The sequence below is a fragment of the Gambusia affinis genome, linkage group LG14 (assembly GCF_019740435.1).
Source record: "Gambusia affinis linkage group LG14, SWU_Gaff_1.0, whole genome shotgun sequence".
In the NCBI taxonomy this organism is placed as follows: domain Eukaryota; kingdom Metazoa; phylum Chordata; class Actinopteri; order Cyprinodontiformes; family Poeciliidae; genus Gambusia; species Gambusia affinis.
This window is the reverse complement of record NC_057881.1, coordinates 13,023,589-13,046,167: the sequence shown is the minus strand read 5'-3', so window position 1 is coordinate 13,046,167 and position 22,579 is coordinate 13,023,589. Positions and strand designations below refer to the sequence as shown.

Here is a 22,579-nt window from a genome sequence, read left to right as displayed (position 1 = left end):
AGGAAGGGGGACGGCTTTAAAGGGAGATGGGGGTGCTGTTGATCTGCAAGAGGTCCTTTGTATTTTAAAGCTGCACCCATTTTCCGCGTGCTTTTCATCTTTTGACTTTGCTTTTTTTTTCGGTCTATAAATGCCGACACGTGTTCCCCTCTTTAGCTCAAAGCATTGTGACCACAATTGTCATATGACTTCTACAGCAATACATTAACCGGGAAGTGTACATTATTATTATTATTATTATTATTATTATTATTATTATTATTATTATTATTATTATTATTATTATTATTATTATTATTATTATTATTATTATTATCCTCCGGTATTCCTGCATAAATATTAGTTAAATATTAATATTCATTTGATATATCTACATGAGAGAAGCTTGGCAATTTTTATTCTAAATTGGTCATATTTATGGATATTCTTTAACACTGTTGATGACACTAATGACACTACACATGTCCACTTTAGTCTTTATTTATTCCTGCTTCTGACCAATAAAATGATAGTGAGATTTATAAACAACTATTTCTAGTTAGCTGTTTATAAATCTGTATTGCATTGTAAACTGATATAAAATGCAGTGATTTTATATCAGTTTAATAAAACACATGATAACAAATCAAACAACTTTAGCTTTTTTATTTATTTACTGGTGTTTTAATTACTTGTGGCAATTGTGTAACTATTACTAGAAAAGAAGTCTACATATAATAATAAAATTACAACAATATTATTTTTATTGACAATTCATCCGCTGTCTGTAATTATTACCATAATTATAATTATCATTGTTGTTGGGATAATAGATCAACATCTAATTTTTATAAGTAATAGCTTACAGAAAAAAAAAATATGGATGTATAATATAAATACAAAATAGTAAAATAATTTGGAAAGGTATTTGTAAATATTTTACACGTCGACATTCCTTTGTTATTCTAAAAAAGGACGTTTTATCAATTTTTATAGACGACTGTCTGTATTAATACAATGGTTCTTGGTTAACTCTGAATCTGACAAAAATAAAATAAAACAGTGCCATTAGCTTTTAAACTGACATAATTTATTGACATACATGCACAATTTTGTGTCGCTTAAACTAAAGTGTAATCCCAACTAAAAGGCTTCAACAGTCCAAAGTAGCATAGTTATGTAAATATACACATTTGTCATTTTAAATGTGTATATTTTAGAACCCCTACTTTTTTAGATTCCCTACTTTGTATGTTATGATCCATATTGGACTTCACATTCACACTTTAAGAAACAGTGGTCTACCAAAAAACCATTTTGTGTCTCTAAATTACTGTAACAAAGTAAGGAGTAATAATTTTTCTCTTATTTTTGTGATGTGCATTGAGCATTGATTAATCTTCTTTACATAAAAACTTTGACTTTGAATTATGTTGAGTGGATTTTGTTCAACCAACAACTACATGTATCAAGATAAGAATAAACTGAATCAATCTTCATCTTTCCCTGGATAAAATGAATCTCTTTTGAGACTTATGTAAGGAACTGTAGCAGATCTATCTCTCTAATAAGTTTGTTTCTACTTGATGTTAATCCAAGGTATTCCAGCAGAGGACACTGTTTCACGATAGCCTTTCTCTTCCCGTGTGTGTCTCTTCATGGGTAGTACTTGACATAACATACTTGTGAATATACTTTATCTGCTGCTTCTAATTAATAATTTTACACATAGTGTCTAAAGAGAGGGACTTACCAAACGGTCTGGGCACAGTAAGATGGAGGGTATTATGTCCCACTGGTTTAATTGGTCTGGGGGACTGTCATTTCTTGTTAACAATGTGAAGGATTGTTTTCCCCAATAAAAAAAAAAAATCCATGTTAAAAAAAACAAAAAACAAAAAAAGGAAGAAAAAAAAGATTCTGCAAGAGCTGCACATCTTACAAATTGGTATTATAAGAGCCCTTGAAGCAGCCTTTGGGTTCTTTGCAAACTCTGAATAAGTCACACCTTATGGTCTGATTAATCCATGTAAGTACCAGTAAGTACTGTAAAAATATTTTGCTAACATCCCACAGAAAATTTATGCCACCCTTTAAATGCCCCAACAGTTCACGGTAAGTAACACCTCATAATTTATGTATTATATACATTGTCAAAAATGTAGAAAGTCCTATTAAAGCCCATAAATACATAGTCTGGTAAAAAAAAGAAACAAACAAACAAAAAAAAAAACAGCTCCTTGGCCTATGTTATTTGCTATAAGCAAGATTTGTTTTCAAGCAGAATTGCGCAGAAAGGCAATGGTACGTGAAAATGGGTGAAAGTTCTGGCTGGGCATATTCAATTAAAAAATGCTTTCTTAATCCCAAAGCCAAATTAAATGTTGCTGAAATTCATATTATCCTAGGTTCTTCAAATAGTTGTAGATCCTGATGACCGGGGTTAGGAAGGATTTTCTGTAGTGGTCTGTATTTCAGCAAATCTGGAAAAGCCTCTGACTGAAGACACTGTTGTTGTAAAGCAGTTGACTCATGAAGAGGATACTCAGGTTTGTCCATCATTTTCTTGAGTTTATGAAGATCTTTGCACGATAATCTCCAGGAGCTCCACAGTAGGCCCTAGAATAGAACAAGCCTTCTTTTTTATCTGGCTGTTTAGCCTTATCAAGTCATTGGCTCTGATGTTTGCCCGAACAGATTATATTACATCCCTACAAGTACCCCTAAAAGTTTGTTTTCTGCAACAAACTTATAGGACATATGCAGCTTCTTGCAGAAAATACTGAATGACTAAGCTTCCTCAAGAAGCACAGTCTGCTTTGTCCCTTCTTGTAGATGTTTCTTCACTATTGCTTCTCCAGTTCAGTCTGTTGCCCAGGTAAGAACCAAGGTATTTATGTCACTTCTTGTTTTGATGAAAATAAAACTTTAAAATTTACTTTTGTGCACTTCTGTCTTTGTTTGAGTGTAATACCTCTTTAAATTTAGAGGTAACCCTTACAAAAAATCCCATGAAAATCACACGTGTTCACATGTGATTTTTATGTAAGGGAAAGTCTATAAGTAGAGTTTTTCTTGAATAAAATGTGAATACCTAAAATTTAACCCAGTACAGCGTATGTTGATTATGCTGTATCAAACATATATTTTTTATGTAAGTTTTGCAAAAAAAAGAAAAAGAAAAAAAAAAGAAAAAGAAAAAATCGTCCATAAGATGACTTGTCCTTCATGTGCTATGCTCTGGATAGTGTAAAAACTCAACCCACGTGCATCTCTTTGTTTACACTCCTGCGTGTTGACGTCACCTAGAACCCCACCCCGTACGGCGGGCTGCCTGGCAACATGACGGAGAGAACAGGAAGACCTTCCGCCGTCAAGTTGGCAAACTACACACCCTGGACTTAAAAACGACCAGAAATATTTCTCGACCACACAATGGAGGGCGAAGAAAAAGGTAAACACTTTGTTGTATTTTATTTGCTCTGTCAGTATTGTTATTGATGGTTCTCATCTGTTGTTGTTTTTTTGACTCAAAAGTACACAGACTAGCTAAAAAGTTTGTATTGCGGCTGAATCTTGAGGCATGACAATATATGCTGTTTTTTGAAAAAGTGATGTAAGTAAAGTGACAATAAGTTAACAACATGTAGACTTTAACAACCTATTTTAACACTGTTTCCAAATTAGAGCTTCAGCCTTGCAAAAAATAATACGGAAGTCTGATGTTCCACGCCTTTTACTACCGCATGTAGTTGTCAGATGGGCTACTTTAGTGAAAATATCAACGGGGAAAGTATATTAAGATGTTCAAGTTAAAATAGGGATTATGGTTTTGATAGCTACTAAAAAGTCAGTCAAAAAAGTGTTTTAATAAATGAAAAGCTGGAAGCAGTCACACCTGTTTCACAGCTACGTTCTGTAAATGTCATGAGTGCACAATGTTTCTTGCAAGTAACGCGTTCCTGTTTAAAAACATTGTGTTTTGGGATAAAGCAAGGTGAATATATGCTGCTAGCAATATTTCGTCTTCTCTGGCTTCCTGAATATTTCTGTAACATTTTATCAGTCTACACTTAAACTTCTTCAGTTATGAGACCTTGGGCTTTGTTAGCTAGCTAAATATCTGGAGAAAAATACATGTTGTAAACAGTTGGTTATAGTTCTGCTGATTACATAGAAGCAGGTGACAGAAGTTTGTTTGTGACCATCCAACAGAAGTTGAGTATTACCTTTAAAAAACAACAACAAAAAACCCTCCCCTCCAGGTTTTCTGTATGTAATTTTCTGATCTCTGTGTGCCATTAAAGCAACAGAACACAAAATATGGAGGAAATTCATGTTGTAAAACGTAGACACAGTCTGTTACAGATTTAATATAATTTTATTTAAGTTTTTTTGTGCAGTTATTTGAGGTAAGAGTTATAAGATAAATCATTTCAATGACAGTGTGAGGTTACTCCTATGGCAGCTGACTGTATCATCTTATGCTACAAAAACTGTACTAGCATGTGTCAAATATCCAGTATTTGACAAATCTTAAATGTGTTTTGGAAAAACCAGCACAGTTTAACACAATCTAGAGATGCACAAATTAGTGTTTTTTTTTCTGTCCAATAATTTCTGGGGGGTTGTAAGTCTGACCTGTTGGTTCAGACTGATTTATTTTTTTTGTTTGTGCTTTTTAGAAGTAACGCATCAAACTGGAAAAAAATGTACTACAAGGTTTTTAATAGAGGCAATAGTTTATAATCCAACAGCAAATGAAGAAATTACAATATTTTTCCCAGTTATGAATCAAATGAACCAAATCGTTATTGAACTGCAATTCAAATCAAAAATTTTGATGAACTCATGGGCTTGGTTGATGTACTTGTTGACTGTAAATGTTCAGTTTTTCAGTTTTGATGCATACATTGAATGTGGAAGAGAATAAATTCAAAATTTATGATCAAGGGATAATTGGCTGTTTGGTGCATTATTATCCAATCACAAATGTTTTGTCTTGTAATGTAAGTGGATGCAATATCACAATAAAATATAGCTTAGATGTACTTTTTGGTAGACTATTATATTTGAAGTGTCATATGTCAGCAGACTGAATAATTTATTTTACCAGCTGGATTCACATTGAGATATATAGACTATGTGAGAATTTGGAGGCCCAAACTCTTGAGAGCATAAAAACTGCCAGGATATAATAATAATTTAAAAGGAGGGGAAGATTAAAGAAGTTGTTGACACCAATATCATGATCATGAAATTCTATCAGTAATATGGTTGTTGGATATTTTTATTATGAAATTTGAACGTGAGAAACACTCCACAAATTAATTGTGGAGTTCTTTGTTCATACTGTTATTCATAAGAATAAAACATTTTGTAAGGTTGTTCAACTGTCAGTTTATGTAATTATTGCACAATATAAATCCAGTACTTTCAGAATTAAGCTTTTGTTTTTTTTTTGCAGCTAACAAAAGTAAAGTTAAAAGTCATTCTTCCTCTCTGTCACTTTAAACACGGTCACTTTTGTGTTCCCCTTTGTGAAAATGTGCATTGTCACTCCAACAAACATTCATTTTTATTTTTTTAACATGTCCAGATATCCATGGTAGATGTGTACTGTCTAGTGTGGCATAAAGCTACTGATACAATGGTTTATCTGGATACCCTTTTGTTTTGTTCATTCTTTAATTCTAAGCTAAAATTCCCATTTAGGGGAAGGTATAGATCATCTCATTGTGCAGGATTTCTTTAAACTGTTACAGTTTAAAAACTGTGAAATTTTATGCTCAAGTATAAAGTATTTTTATGACAAGCACAAACAGTGATGGAGGATACCAGATTTGTCTCTAGTATAGAAAGACTTGTCACCCACATCTGAATGCACGCTTCTGGTTAGCTACCTGAAAGATTGCAGCTGCATTTCTCACCTCATTCCCACTAACAAGATAGATAAATGTGGGTGTTTGGTAATATTTTCCGACACATAAAACAGAGACCTACCAAAATGATTCAGTTTATGAAGTGTTTATTTTAAATTGCTGGTTATGCTTATGAGTGAAAAATACTCAAATCAATAATTAGATTTTTTTTTTATTAACTCATATGCTGTAGTGCTTTTACACAGTAATGATATGTTGTTTTTCTCGTTTTAAATTCGCAAAACATTTTTGTTTTCAATGTTTGTTCAAATAACATTCAATAGTTGGATTTTTACTAAGGGTTATATTACAAGCAGCCCACGCCTCATAAAACACGTCAGTCATGTAGGCCTCTCTGTTTCACTCATCATTTAGTTTTCCCTTTGAAATGTGTTTCAGATGAAGTGAAATCAGGTTATCAGGTTGTAGTAGGAGGAAGGTTAATGCATACTGAGCAGTTGGTAGTTTTTAAGAGCTCCCTTTTTTCTTATTGTGTGTGGGAAAGATGACCTACTTGCTTAGAAGCATCTCTTTCCTTGAATGATCAGTTCTTTGCATCGTTTCTTTATGTTCAATGTGTTGAAAAGGAGCGATCGAGCGTACTTTGATAACGTGATTTGTATACAGTGGGAAGATTAGGCTCTAATCAACATTTTATCTTCTTTGCTGTTCCAAGCAAATGTTAAAAGCTGTCAATGAAAGTTTTTTTTTTTTTTTTTAAAGTTGTGTTAAGCTGTGTCTCCTATGTCGTGTGGGTATTTTTTATTTCTGCGATCACTGACTTGTACAAGACAGTCAGGGTTTCTGTCCAATGTTGTTTTTTGACTGGCTCGCCTAATAAGGTTGATCATGAGTACAAATCAACAATTTTGCTTCATTAGATTTGTATGAAGAACAACTGACTGCTTTCATTTGTCAGAGAAAGTATCTCACAGTCAAGAGCCCCAAAGCTGGTTTGTTTTAAATTTAAAATTTTTTTTTTAGCAGAACCAAATGTTATAAAATGCATTCTGATGTTAGAGGTTTCATGGCACATCATTGCAGCCTCGTGTGAGAATTGTTTTTATAATCCCTACCAAACTTTTAAATCCATATTGATGTGTTTCATTTCCTTTAGGGCCCAATTTCACAATTATCTGCTTGTTTTGTTTATTTGCTTAACGTCTACAGCTGCTACAGTGTACTTCACATTTATTGACATCCTTGGTATAGATGTGGAAAACTAAGAATTGTAGAATACGTCAGTCTGCTACTGCAATAGCATAAATCCTACACAGACAAAATTGCTGCAGTTTTTCTTATTAAGGCTTTTACAGATCTTTGCAAAAAGGATCAAAAAAATTGTGGAGAGACTCCTCAAGTTTCTCTGTCTGCCAAATGGAGCACAGTGTGCAGCCTATACATTATAATTCCTAAAGATGAAGAAGATTTAATTGTGTAATTTGATCTCATTCGGGGGGGAAGAAAGTTCTGTTTTTTTAGACATTCTTGGAGGAGATGACTTAGACTGTGCTGCTTAGGCCTAATCATTTATAACAGAGATACTGGAATTTCTGGTCCCGTTTTCTTTTCTTTCTTTTTTTTTTAACACTCCTCTGTTGTTATCCTGCATGACTGAAGACAACTATCCAGTACTTCTTGGAATGCAGGATGGTGGCTTTTTCAGCATGGATGCAGATTCTAAAGTAAATACAAAATTGGGATGCTTTCTTTTCCACTTTAATGGCTCAAAACACTTTAACAGGAATTATGATGAAGATGTCCTGTAATTAACATTACAGAGTGGAGGATGCTAAGGTGCTTTAATTAGTCATATTTCACAAAGTCGTGTGTAATTTCTTATATATACGTGAGTTGTATTGTACACTTTTTCTGTTTCCATTTGAATATTGTGGAATTGGTTAAATTTGATTTTATTTTTCTTTCATTTAGAGCTAAAGTTGAATGTTTTCTTTTGCTTGAGATTTACCTGATTTTATTTATTTGTTGGAATTATTCAATTTAATGTTTTTTTGGTTTTTTTACATTATTGCTGAGTTTTTCAACTCGTGATTAAAAAAATTGCAATTGAAATTAATTTTAATAGTCAATAATTCACAACCATAAATATTAATTCTGATAAATTCCAGTTTTCTAAATTTTCTATTTTCCACATTTGATGGTTAGTTAGATGTTGGTACTCTGAAAACGTCCTTAATGATTTAAAAAGATTTTTGTATAAAATTGCAGTATATGTGTTTTGAACTTTTTCACAATTTGTCCTTAATCTTTTTAATAGATTTTTAGGGGGATTTTGTGTGATAGGCTAACACATAGTAGTGGACAATTGTTGATTTTATTTTATTTTTTCCAATATTCTTACAATATTCTTAAAAACCAATTTAACAGATGGTTTGCATTTGTATTCAGCCAAACCAAATAAATACCAACAGGCTCTTAGCCAGACCGCTGCATTTTACATCAGTTTGTCATAATCTTGTTTTCATGTTTGTGTTTTTGTAAAGCACATTGTGAGTTTTAATGTCTTTGATAGGTGCGATACAAATCAATTTTACATGCTTTTCTTAGCTTAATGACTTTGTATCTGCAACTACAGCACATCTGCTTGGAGTTTCTGCTCTTCCTTCTTTGAAAAATAGCTCAACATCAGTCGGACTGAATGGAAAGAATCTTTGAACAGCAGCTTTTTTTAAAATCCAGATTCTGGATTTGATCTTACTTCTGGATTTTTATTAGGCTAGTAGATAGTAGTTCTTTCCTGGGTTTAACACACCTGAATCAAATAGTTGGACCTGGTTTGTTAGATAGAACGAGATATGGTTGGATATCTTATTGCGAAGAGGTTTCCTCTAGTTTAGTTGTTTGTTTGTTTTGGGGGGGTTTCTAACCATCCTCCTTTATAAACTTGCATTGGAAACACATGTACAGTCTCTCTGCTCCATCTACGACTTTCCTTATTATTTTCCCATGATGCACATCTCATGGGAGCTCTGTGGGTCCAGTTCTTGCAGTCATTCATGTCCCATGATTCTTGTTTTAGGCCAATCATGTGACAGGCTATGCCTCAAATAGTGGGGTAATTGATCTCATGCTGTGCTTCGTTAACCACTTTAAGATGGCTGTTTGTTCCCTGTTACAGTCTAGGTGGATGTTATCTGTTCAAATCCCGGTCATGAACATGTGAACATTAATCTGAAATGTAGCTTAATTTATGACGTGAATGTAATTCTTTTAAAGATTGTGTGAGTTGTACTAAATTTACTACTTGTTAACAATTGTCATGTGAATTTGTTGTTTTGCTGGTCAAGTTGAGTGCAGATTGAAGTTTTGAGTTTAAACCTAATCTCTACGACAATAAGGTTATAAAATATATATATAAATATATTTTTTTCTAGTTCAGATAGAAAAATATCATTTGAAAATATGCATTCTGCTACAATGGAGTTGATTTTTAAATAACAGATGCCAATTCAGAAGAGGTTCCATTTCCAACAGGACATCTGCTCTGAGAATACAGCTGGACCTACAACAGGCTGGTTTAGGTTGAAGCTTATTCATGTGTTAGAATGGCCTAGTCAAAGTCCTGACCAAAATCCAGTTGAGATTCTGTGTTGGGCGTTTTTATGATGCTCTTTTGTCATTCTGACTCGGCTTGAGCAATCCCTGATGAAGACACAGTGGATGTAGAAACATTAGTCTGCCTTGGTGTTGACATGTTCATCAGTAGTTCTCAGCCCCAGTTTGTCTTCTGAGTTCGAGTTATTTGGCAAACATGCATGCATTTTCTTTTTTTTTTTTTTTGCTATTACATATCTTGAAACGTGACCATAAATTCCACTTCACAATTCTGCTGAATGTGTTGATACAATGACACAAAATCCCAATAAAACATTCACAGGATAGTTTTGCAAAGCATTGTGTTTTAGGCAACGTTTTTACTTGCTCCTCATCAGGACATTATTTGGTTATGAGTTGTGTCAAATGCATCTTTACATATTTATTTTCAATATGAGTTAAGTATTTTTTCTGAAAGTAGCAACACTGCTGTTGTGTTAAAAATAATTGAAATATTTATGAGCCCCAGTTAAACCTCATATTTTATCAGCTAAAATTATGTATATTTTGCCACGATTATATTCTCGGCAACAAACTGAGTTTTTGTCTGCTCAGATGTTGCAGATTCAAGATGCAGGTAGAAACTGGCTGCTCTGTTGCATATAAAATACGGTGATTGAATCCTTTTACATTATGCTTTAAAATAAAATAATTCTGTTGAGTAATGGTCAGGTAAAACAAAAAAGTTTACATTTGTTTCAACAAGTTTTTCCTACCTAACTTTGGCACAGTTTATAAAAAAAAAAAAAACTCCTCAGTGCTTGTGTTTAGCCAGTATAAAGTCTCTGTTAGTTGCTTAATCGAAGCATTTTCTCAACAGGCCAAAGTGGATCTGCTTGTCTGAAACCTTAGAAAAGAAGAATAGTTTGAGCTGTGTTTAATGATCTCACCAGTGATTCATGTTTCTAACTGGGACCTTTATTATTTAAAAAATGCGATGAAACAATCCCATCTACACTGACCTGATTATAAATAAAGGCATAACAATATAGCAGATGAGGTAAATAACGCTGAAAATTTCTTCGTCGTGGCACCAGATGTGAACGACAGCAAGTGAATATTCCATGCTGGGTTGTGTTTGAAACAGGAAGAAACGGGAGGGCTCTGAGGGAGTTTAACAAGAGCTGATGTGTGACGGTGCCATGACTGGATCAGAGCTTCGTGTTGGGGTCTTCCCAGTCTGCAGGGATTGGTGTTTATTTAAAAGTAGTCCAAGTAAGGAATGCTGTTAAACTAGCATCAGGGTCTTGTGTGGACAAGTTTGCGTTACCGACTCGACCTCTACATTTTCCAGATCTCGCTCCAATAGAGCATCAGCAGGATGTGCTTGACAAACGTGTCGGTTTTGTGGAGGCTTCGTCTTGTAGCTTACAGGACTTGAGTGTGCCAGAGATGATGAGGCTGCACAGTAATGCATGTATACTGTATGTGTGACTACAGTCCGTAATATTCACACTTATGTATTTGTGGCTTCAGTTATAGCTCATTAAATTGGTAGGAATACTGTAAAGGGAACAAAGAGGAAATATAAAGAAGAGGAAGTGACTCTGTCATGATCGGTGCTGTCACAGCAATGTTCAGTAACTGTGGTGCAGGTCTTATACCTACCAGGATGCCATTCTCTTCACCTCTTCCTTTAGTTGCACTGACTTTTCTAAACTAGACCAAATAGTTCCAGCGTCAGAAAACTGTGGCAGTGTGCATGAGCCAGAAGACATTACAAACTAAGAATATAGTTTCAAAATGATCCAGGTATTAGTTTTTAACAAACCGTTTTAGTGGCTAGTTGGAGCCAAAATTTAATGATGAATAAAAACACATCAGCAGTGTTTTCCTCTCGGATCAGCATAAATGGCTCATAATCTGGCATCTGCTGTGGTGACACAGAAACTCTCAGTGAAACCAAAGCAGAAATACATTAGGTCTGTTTATTAGGTATGTTGGAAAAAGGTGACCAATGGAATATCAGAAAGGTGATTCTAAAATTATCTCTGATTTATACGCAATCTAGAAATCGATTTCTTAAAAAAAAAAAAAATCATGATTTATTTACTTTTCTCCATTGATCTTTAAAATGTTCAAATGTCTCCCTGTGATAACAGAAAACTGCAGTTAAACGAATGTCCTTGTTGCTCAGAAAGAACAGATAAATTCACGTACTGAACGTCCACAGTACCGCTTTTTTCTTTCTTTCTTTCTTTTCTTTTAAAGCACTAAAAGCACTTTCTCTCCATTACTTCCAGAGCAGCCAGTGTAGCCTGCAGCATCCTCCCATCTCATTCTGGCTGACTAGCATTACTGCTGCTGCTCCGAGTTGGACTGGCCTCCCAGGATTATCGCTTTGCTGTAATCTGGGACACTGCAGATTATGCTTTTCATCTAATGCGCCCCTACACACACGCACCACATGACCCTCTCACACAAATGGACTCTCTCCTACTTTCTCCTCGCTTCACAGTGAGGGAGTGAGGAGTGGAAATGGCAGAGAGACTAGAGAGTTGAACCTCTGCAGCGTGCCTTCAAAGGCTGGTGGTAAAACTGGTTGTACAAACGGATTTTTGAATGATGGACTGAGAGCTGACCTTTGGGATTATAGTGGAGAGGAGGAGGGTGTGTGTGTCTGTGTGTGTGATCTACAGCAGCTGCTTGAGGGGACAGGTAACTTATTAACGTCCTGCAAAAAGCAGAGAGTTTACGATCCTTTGGCCTTCTGCACCAATGAGTAATGAAAACGTGGTGCCGCTTTGTTTCATTTTTTTGTCCTTCTGGCTGCTCCTAAACCAATCTAGAATCTGCTTAAGTGTTCATCACAAAGAGAACAAGAGTCCAGAGTGTCGTAAGCAAGGAGAGACAGTGACAACCAGCACGCGGCTGGATCACATGCAGACAATCAGGACTCGGGCGGCTCTGCTTAGGTAGAGATTGCGTCGAGGAGGTGGTTTTCACAGCGGCGTTCGGCGACCTGTAAATATGGAGCCTTTGGAGGAATACCACTCTCCGTTTGACTTTGAACAAGGGGTCAACTCCAGTTATCTCTACCTCTCCCCAGCTTACAGCGACACGCCGCCCAGTTCGCCAGCTGTCAGATGCAGAGGTAATCACAAGGAGGAAAGGGAGAGGCTGAGTGGAGGGTGTGTATGCGTGTGTGTGTGTGGGTGTGTGTGTGTGTGTGTGTTCACTGGACAAAAAAAAAAAGGCAAACATGGCTTTGGGTCACTGAGCAGGAATAATTTGGGGAACACAAACTATAAGAGGAGGGGAAAGCTTATTATTGTGTGCGGTGACAAAAGTGTGTGTTGCATTTACTGTTCAGATTTATCACTGTATCTGTACAAATCGTTTTGTTGCTGTTTCAATGCCAAAACAAATAAGCAAAAAAAGAAAACATGGTTAAATGTTTATTATCTTTGCTTTCAGTTTCTTTGTTTTATTTAATGTCCACCTTTTTTAGCCATCAGTTTTGTTAATACTCTCTGTTAGAATAATTATTGAGTTCAGGAAGGCATTGCATGTTAAATGCTTAAAATTTGAATAATCTAATTAAAGAAAACTAAAAAAATAGATTACGGTAAGCAACATATATTACCACCAAAAGTCATGGCATGATCGGGATTGACATTTCTAATTAGAATTTTTTATTTATTTTTTTTATTGTTTTTTTCCGTGAGAGGATTATTAAATGTTGAGATGTTTGAAACTGATTATTTGATATGATGAAACGCATCCAAAAGACAACTATGTCACATTTTTTACACGAGGGTTCATACTGCAGCAAAAAGCTTTTTATATAGTCAGAAAATAATCAAAATGACTTTACTTTTCATTCACTTTCACAGTTTTAAAATCTCAGAAATATATGACCTAAACCATATCTGGCTTTTGTGATGAAGGATGATGAAACTGAGGAGATTGGAAGAGTTTATTAGATTTGGCTCTTACTTCTCCTTTGTCTCTTCTGATTAGTGGAGAACTTGCCTACCTGTGAGAACTTTCATCCTGAAATTCTGTTTTCTTTCTCACAAGCCTGTTTTGCATTCAACTTCTAATTGTTAACGTTGCTTTGACAACTGCTCAAAATGGGGTGGTCATCGTGGAGGCCAGTGATGTGCAGTTTTACGATAACAAGCTAAACTTGTACGCTCAGACTTTTCTATTCCCTTCAAATCAGTAGCTTTCTCTTTTTCAAACACCAAATGAATCATGTTCACTTTCAGATTTTGTCACTTAGTGATTATGATTCCTGAAATTTTAACTAGCGTGCAACTAAAAAGTGTTTTATAAAGAAATGCAGTTTCTAAAAGTTATTCAGTTGGTACAAAGGCACTCATTTAATTTAAGCAATAGAGCCTGCTCTACCAGTTCTTTCTTTGTAAGGAGGCTGGTATCTGTATTGTGTATTTCACTAGTGTAATGTAATATAGTGGATCACCCTTGTTTGAAAAAAAGGGTTGAGGACACGATGAGGCGATAAGAGGATCCTTCAGGGCAGTGAAAGTGTTGCACCTCAGAGGAACAGAGAAATGGCTTCAGAGTTTGTGTTCGGCTTTAGATATAATTTATCATTTATATTGTTAATTTAATGTCTAAACAGTTAGTAATGGCACAACAAATCACCTCACAATAACTTGCAGGGTTGTCCTGTCTTGACTTGTTCTGTCCAGATACCTATCTGAGTCATTCAAGAGAAGAAAATGCATTTGCGAATTAAATTTCATTCCATTTGTACTCTTGGAAACTCGGTACATTTAAAGTAGATTAACACCCATGATAATAATAGACTTGAGTTTCACTTAAGACGAGCTGCAAAATGTATTCATCCAGTCATGATTGTGTGCAATGTTGCAATTTCAAACAACTTTTTGAACACACAAATGCACTTAAATCCTCCCTGGCAGTAATATAATTGGTCGGCTAGATGGACCTCCACGTCTCCTTATGTCTGCACTAAATGCAGATTTTAGTGCTAAAGGAGAGTGACAGAAACATCATGTTGTAGGAGAAGAAAACTATTTCTCAAGAGATATTGAGGAAATGTTTTAATTACGTCTGATATATCATTGCAATATTGAACAACAATACCTCGATGTCTCACAGCCCTGATTGGTCATTTCTGCAGAGTTGCATTATGCATTTGAACATGTAGGATGTGTAAAGCTGCAGCAGCCTGATCTTCAGACGTATCTTTGCACAAGTGTTAGAAACAGTTTAGTTATGTCCAAAACTAAACTGTTTACATTTAGTACAGTAAAATAACACTGGATGCATTCAAGACCTGCAGCACCCATATTACTAACTGATTTTGATGTGATGAATGCTTGTATCATTGTGTGGCGTTTTCCACAATATATAACATTCAGTATATCTCCAGTTTGCAGTGTTTTTTTCTTGAAGAGACATGATGACGTAATTAATTAGCTTCTCTCCCTCTAGCAGGCCTCCATATTTGATCTGCTTCTTATCCAGTTTTTCCTCATCCTCACTGGAAAAAGGAAACGATTCAAGTTGTCATATTTACCGACTCAGCCTCTGATGTTCTCAAAGAATTACATGCAATATTTCACTCCAAATTATTACCGATTAACACCCCCATTGTTTGTTGACTGAGTCGATAAGCCGCCATTCTTTGTTCACACTAAGATCAGGCTGTAACGCCTTGGGAAGACTCAGTCGCCACGCTGTATGTCCTCATGTCTGCGTGGTGCCTTTTTCTTTTTCAGATTAGATGCACTCTTAAAAACAACAGCATCTGTATCAGTGTTGCACTGTCATGACCCTGTTTCAACTTCCTCTCTTTTCTTTTTTTTTTTTTTCTTTTTTGGTCTGCATTTCGACCACTGAACAGTTCGTCCGTCAACAGACACACTGTAGCACATTTCAGAAACAAGGCAGCTCTGAATCAGCCTGCGTAGATATCAGGGGAATGGTGGAGACTGCATCAGACTTATTATCACCAGAAATGCCCAAAAGGTTGCTTCTTGAAAACACTTTATGCATATCTAGTAGTCATTTAAATATTCCTGTTTTTTTCTGGAATTGGCAATGTAAATGTATAAACCAAAAGTCTCCCATGCGATGTAATCCCAGTGTGAGAAGTGAAACAACCTAATTGCAGTGCTTGGACACATATAGATGACTCTCATTTCAGCTTTTGGATAGCTGTGCCTCATTTCACTGAAGTAAAAGACTTCCATCATGAACTTCCTGTTTTGACTTCATCTATTCTCTTTCTCTGTATTTTACTTCCTTTTATTTAGAATTCCACAATTTTTAAGATATTAAAGACTATTATTTGCTATTGCCCACCCTAGTTACTTTTCATAGTAGCCTTATAATTTTTATAATGTGTGTACACTTTGCCTTATTAGCGTAAAGAGGGAATAAAAATGACCACATCCTTTTGTAAAGTATGACAAAACGAGGGGTTTCCTTTGAGACTCACATTTTACTTCTTTTTTTAAAAATATATATTGAACTTTTGAAGACGAGGAGACTCGCACTTGTAAAGTTAGGATGGTTAATCTGTGATTCTTCATGTTCTTGTACTTGCCAGATTTCCAGGAGCAACCAGACTCTGTAGCTGAGGTGGGAGAGGATGCAGTGACATCTGTCGGTGCAGCTCCTCTTCCTCCTGTCATGACAGAGGAAGAGCGTCAGGAGCTGCAACAGGAGCTGGATAAGGTCAGGAGGGAACAGGGATTAATGAGCGATGTCTCACTGAAGTTTCAGAACACAAAACCTTCGCCATTGTTTACTTTTATATATGACAGTTTTTTGTTTTTCTTACATTATTCTGCTCTGTTGTTAATCTCAGATTAAATCCTAACAAATAATTTTTCTCTCTAAAACCTTTAACTTGCCTTATTTGAACAACAGTGGTTCATTATTTAAATGCTGTTGCACTTTTGTGCCCTGTTGCTCATAGGAATGCTACTCAGAAACAGGATCAACATGTCTTTTTTTTTTCCTTCAATTTTGTTTTAACCAACTTTAATATATAGCAGTGCTCATATAGCACTGGGTAATTTGGTGATTTGGTGTCCCATAATTCAGCATGGTGAATGTATTTATATGTCAGGTTGAAGACGAGATCCAGACTCTAACCCAGGTGTTGGCAGCTAAAGAGAAGCAGCTTGCAGACATCAAGAGGAAACTGGGCATCACGCCTTTAAACGAGCTGAAACAGAACATCACCAAAACCTGGCAGGAAGTCACCACTTCCACAGCGTGAGTACTTTCACCTACCAACTTGTGAGGTCAAGTTGATGTACTTTTGTTATGACTATCGTGCTTTTTGAGTTTTTGTGTTTTGATTTTTTTTTCTCTCTCTCTCTCTTTCGTGCACTACTCATCTGACCAAGAAAGAGTTTTGCTTCATTGCTTTATGAAATAATAATAAAATGACTGTGAGCATGTTCTGAGATGCCTTTGAAGTATATTTTCTATTAACAGAATGGAAACCTCTTGGGTAACGGCTTTATTATATTTAAATTATTCATTATTGTTCTGCGTTTCTGAACGTGCTGAAAACGCAGCTAGCTGTCGGCTCTACTGAGAGACAACTCCTTCCCTGCTGTGTGAGGGGAGAAAAAGATGTCAGCGCTGTTGACAGGTTGCCTCTGGCTTTTGTGAAACCGTTTGATGGGGTTTATTCTACAGGAAATGAGTGGCGTTGGGATTCTCCCAGGCTTACTTTAAATGAAAAAGACATCGAAGCTTTATTCTGACCTCGACGTTTCTCCTCAGCCTTTGATCCCTCAGTCTTTTTTATTGCATTCATATCCTCCTCTCCTCGCCCTGCTGCGTTTCAGCTATCGGAGGACGTCTGAAACTCTGTCTCAGGCCAGTCTGAAAGCGACGGCAGCCTTCTCCAACATGGGCTCGGCCATCAGCAAGAAGTTCGAGGATGTCAGGTATGTTAGATGCCAGGTGAAAGGTTTCCTGTGAGCTCCAAAAGTCCAATGTTTACACTAACAATCAATAGAGCGACTTAAGCATAATTGTCTTTTTCTTTTTGTTCCCTCTGTACATTTTCAATGAAGATGCACCAATGGGTCAAAACCAGTTTTTGGGTTCCTCTGAGGTGTTATTTGCCAATTCAATTTTTATTTTTTTATTTTTTTATTTTTCCCCCATTACTGTGCTGCAGTAAAAGTTCTAAATACAATTGAAAGTTAAGGAATTGCAGCTGTTATTGCAACTAGGTAAAAGTTCCCAGCCTTTATCTTGTTCATTTTATTTAGGAATAAACTCTTCTTGTCGTTGGTCGATGTACTTATAGACAGAGAATAATGGGAGTTGTTTGTTTCGGTCCAGGCACGAAAAGGGAGCAAACGATACATTTTTTCATTATTTGACCTTCTGATTACTAATCAGAAATGCTCAAACGAAGTTGATTTCCTCGACTTACTGATTGATGCATCTCCACTTTCACTAAGTGATGCACCAATCAAGTTTTTACAGGCCAATACCAGTTTCTAATTGTCTTTTAGGTTTGAGCTGCCAAGTATGATATTGGCATTAGTCCACTTTTCTTCAATCCATCCATTCACTCGCCTGGCCATCAGTCCGTCCATCTATTCATGGTTAAGCAGGATTAAAGACAGTTTAAAAAAACACCCAACAACAGCTTGTTCAGAGTGGGATTCACCTCCCGTTGATCTTCCTCTGGACCTAAGCCGTCTTCTACCCCGTCATCCTTCTTCCCTTGAGATTATTGAGCCACAAACAAGATTGTTAGCCCTGGTCTAAGCTGCAGTGTGCTGAGAAATGCAGCCTTATAGATCCTGAGTCTGTTTGGGGGGTGAGCGGGGACGTGAGGTAAAGAACAATGTTCCCACTCCGGTCAGAGACGTTTTGTGTGTGTGTGTGTGTGTGTGTGTGTGTGTCTTCTTATTTGTGTCCGTGCTTTGTGAATGTTTTATATGTGTCTATTTGATGAGCAGATATTCACTCTAATGCAGGGGATTAACACATATCCTCTGTGATAGTACACAATCGATCTTAATGGGATGAAGCAGGGTTTACAGGCTTTACGCACTTGGTAGAATAAATTACGTTTTGTTGTAATTTATAAGCCTGTCCCACCTTTGTTCTCCTGGTCTTTCTGTGCACGCTATGCTTTTTATGCGACTTGACTAACTTGACTAATGGCAGATTTTCTTCTCCTTAATGCTGTCGGATAGTTTACAGTCAATACAACATTCAGCTAGTATGCCAGCAATCAGGTAAGGAGCAGCCTAACTAGTTGATGCTGATGGCACACGAATCATAAAGATAACACAAAGGCAACATGTTTTTTCAACAGCTTAAAAGGATGCAGTCTTATTGGCTGCCTAGACTTTTTATGTATTTATTTTCTTATTTTTCAATGAGAGTGCAATAATGTAGCACATTTTAGTCCAATCTTTAATTTTACAAACAAAATTTCAATGAAGAATCCATCTCTTTCACGTCCACACTTCTAATTGGGAAATAAGATAACATGCTTTTCATTCAAGACTTATGTGAGTTTTATAATTCAGAAAATGCTGTAACGAAACGGCTACTTGAATACACTCGGTACATATGTTTAGCTACCAAAATAAATGTCAGGCAACAAAAAAAGCTTCTTTTTTTTTCTTTCATCCCTCAAATGTCTTCAGTGAGAAATTGGCCGACTGCAATAAATTAATTGTTGTCAATTCTAGTATTTATATTCAGTACGGAAGGTTTTTATCCAGCATTACCAAAAGAGCCAATAAGAGTAGAAGACCCTGCAAGTGAAGAGAAGCCTCTTCTGTTTGTGTTTGCGATTATACAGAGGTCTGAGTGTTAACTGTAAGCATCTCAACAGTATCAGCTGATATCAGCACACAGCAACACAGCAGTCTGAATAATCTCCCTCAGCCAGGCTGCTGTTCCTTCAGGTTAGCAGAGGTCGAACAGAAATGTTGTCCAAAACGTGGAGATAAAACCCGGGCCGCCCTTTGAAGATGCGGAGAAACACCCGCCTTCAGAAACGCATCTGCACGTAGGCAGACATTCTGCCCCGAATTTCACACTTCATTCGGCTTCAGGGTCCCGAAGTTTCCTGCATTCGTTTCAGACCAGATATAATTTCTCTTAAAAGAACCAAACCAAACAAAAAGAAAAACACATGTTCTCTGCTTTATCTCCTCATCCCTTTTATTCTGCTTTCTTTCTTTTAGTTAGTTTTTTTTTTCTTCCTTCATGGAAAACAACACCAAGCAGCTTTTCAGTGGGAACAGATCTGGACAGAATGGGGTCACCTCAGAAAAGGCTGCTTTGTGAATATTTGGTATCGGATTTCTGGACCTCCTAAAGTTGTGCTTACTGTTGGTGTTTGCCCTGCAGTGAGCGGACGATGAGGTCGGAGAAATGCAGTCCGCTCAGGTCTGTCTGTGTTTGTCAACTCACTATTACGTCTCTTCCTCCCACTTCACAGGAACGCACCAACTTTCAAGTCACTGGAGGAGAAAGTCGAGACACTGAAGGTATTGGATTAATAACTGGATTTCGGATTTGCGTGACATGAAAACAAAACTCTACAAAGTTTGTTGGATTGTGTTATGCTCTGAATATCAACAATAAATAAACATTATAAGCATCATTATTTTATCTGTAATAACCCATATTATTATTGCAAGAACTGCAACAGCAGCAGTTGAAGTGATTTCTTTTGAAAATAATTGGATCATGCTCTCCATCTTTGCTTTTATTTTTTATTTTTAAATACAATTAACAATAGCGTTTTTATACCTGCCCACGAATCTCTCACAGTAAGATAGCACTGAGTAAAAATATCAAAGCATTAACGTTTTCCCACAAAAAATGTTATGCAAAAATAGTTAAGGTGCTGTGTTTTCTTAAAAAAAAGAAAAACGTACAGAAGAGCAACAATTCTGCCATATTTACATTTCCAACTTGTCCTCCAGGTTTTCATCATAAACTCAGTTTTATGCACCTCTCGGTCATGTTCATAGTTGGGTTTGAGAAACCTTTTAAATTGTTAAATTGCAGGCTGTTTGTACATTAATCATTTTAACATTGTGGAAGTCAGTAACAGATTTATTCTTTCTCCTTGTTCAGATTAAGATCGCTCCCACCGCTCCTCCCAGCAACCAGGACGGCAACGTCCCGGAAACCACCGAGTCTTTGATCAACCAGCCTGAGGACGCCCCCATCCAGGACGCACCCATGCAATGAGACTGAGACCGCACTTTCACCCTCTGACCTCTTTACCACCCGCACCCCCCCTCACCCCCCACCCTGCTCCTCTGACCAGTTTAACTCTTGTGTGCCAGTCTTCCTCTATTGGAAACAAATACCTTCCCAGCATCCTCTGAGATCGACTTGTCCGCTGTCCTCTTCCAACACACACGCTCAGTCGTTAGCTTGTTTGAAACTAAAACCACGGGATGGATTCAGGCACATATCCTCATGTTTTTTGGGTTTATCTAGTTGGTTTAGGCTCACTTATAGAGGAATCCTTTTTCCTTGTTGCACTCCTTATTTCTTTGCCTTTTTTTCTTTTTCTAACCAGAAAAGCTTGAATGCCAAACATGCTCCAGTGTACTTTAGTTTCTTTATGATATTAACACTCGAGTGTAGAAAACTGTGCAGTTAGAACAATTGTAGTGTACTTTAGAAATGTATTAAATGTTGGAGTCATTGTTATTAAACACGGATGGTTTTGGCTTAGTTTTTCTTCTTGGACTAAACTGTCCCCCTCACCCCTGAGAAATATAACATGGTGTCCCAGCAGTAAATATGAACATTTTTGTATCTTATGCTGTGCTCGGGTCGCTCGGCTTTCCGGGTTTGATACACTGTGTTGTTAATATGACTACTGACTGCACGTTTCAGACTCAGGCAGACCTTCCCCTTTCATTGTAGAGAAACCTGTCAGAACCTCCCACCCCACAGCCCCCGCGCTCGGAAAGCTGCAGGAAAATGGCCAAGATCAGCAGAATAGCTCAGAGCAAACACGCCATCAAGGTCCAGCCTTGACCTGAGGTGACAGAGAAATAAATGTAGCCTCCACAGCCAGCCAGAGTCAATATTTGAACACTAGTGCATTGTTTCTGCGATAGCGGCAACACCCAAACTACCCATGCTGTGTAGGACACAGCACTGCAGCAGTGTTTCCCCCCTTTTTTTTATTGTGACAAAAACGAGCTTGATTGATTGATGGCAAGTATTTGTAGAAAAAGTTTCTTTTGCATTTATCGAATACTTTTTTTTTTTTTATGCATATATATCAAAACTCTAGTTAGAGTTGGCTTTACAGCCTCATGCTGCTTTATGTCGATTATATGTTGGAAGCAATTAAACTCTAATTTATTGGGCTTCAAGCAGTGATCAATAAAACCCGAACGGAGCCGATTTCAACACAAGCTGAGGTAAAGTCAAACTAAATGAAGAACAAACTTTTCTATTGGGCGCAGCATCAAACTGGTACAAGTCCTCCCCTGCTGGTGGATAAGAGGTACTGCACGAATATAAATCAACTCCCACTATCAGTATGAAACATGAGTGACGCAGCTGAGCTGTACAGACTGTGGATCAGAGAAATCTAACGTTGAGTATTGTTTTCTTTTATTGTTATCAATAAAGATTCTCATGTTTTCACTGACCACCACGTTCCACTAATGATTTACTAGCAGAGTTCCGTCTTTACACGGTCTGGAAATGTCGTTCTTCAAACACGCAAAAAAAAAACACAAACAAAACAAAAAACAGTTAGAGGTATGTAGTAGTTTTCTGATCTTTATTTATTTAACAAAAAATATGAATTTCTGAGGAAAAAATGGCCTACTATTTAAATCTCCAACTTCTTGTTTTGTGACCACAATTAGCTATTAGTTACGTTTAATTCAACTGTAATCCAAAATAAATTTGAATGCTAGAAGTTTTGTTGTTTTCATAAAATAAAACCTTTTAAATTGGACATGCTGTTGCAAAACGGTCAGCAGCTTCCAGTTTTGTGTTGTTTCATATTTTTTAGACCACAGATAACAGAACTCAACATGTCCAGACTTAGCATGAGAAGTCCCAGAAGTTTG

The 22,579-nt window shown here is 36.6% G+C and overlaps 1 protein-coding gene across 2 annotated transcripts; it reads left to right on the top strand.

Moving 5' to 3' along the window:
* Nucleotides 1-3,297: 3,297 nt before the first annotated feature.
* On the top strand, nt 3,298-21,215 carry tpd52 (tumor protein D52). Of its 2 annotated transcripts, none has more exons than XM_044137704.1 (6): nt 3,298-3,433; nt 16,066-16,193; nt 16,591-16,739; nt 17,324-17,425; nt 19,960-20,008; nt 20,604-21,215. In XM_044137704.1, the coding sequence occupies exons 1-6, from the start codon at nt 3,415-3,417 to the stop codon at nt 20,718-20,720; spliced, it is 564 nt and encodes a 187-aa protein (XP_043993639.1). In that variant the 5' UTR covers nt 3,298-3,414; the 3' UTR covers nt 20,721-21,215. The 2 variants fall into 2 exon arrangements, with proteins under 2 accessions (XP_043993639.1, XP_043993638.1); XM_044137703.1 differs by lacking the exon at nt 3,298-3,433 and adding an exon at nt 11,757-12,609.
* Nucleotides 21,216-22,579: the final 1,364 nt, after the last annotated feature.

Coding starts and splice junctions, on each gene's coding strand:
- tpd52 (XM_044137703.1), top strand. CDS start 12,486: ATGGAGCCTTTGGAGGAATACCACTCTCCGTTTGACTTTGAACAAGGG. Junction 16,194..16,590: donor TGCAACAGGAGCTGGATAAG/GTCAGGAGGGAA, acceptor TTTATATGTCAG/GTTGAAGACGAGATCCAGAC. Junction 16,740..17,323: donor GAAGTCACCACTTCCACAGC/GTGAGTACTTTC, acceptor GCTGCGTTTCAG/CTATCGGAGGACGTCTGAAA.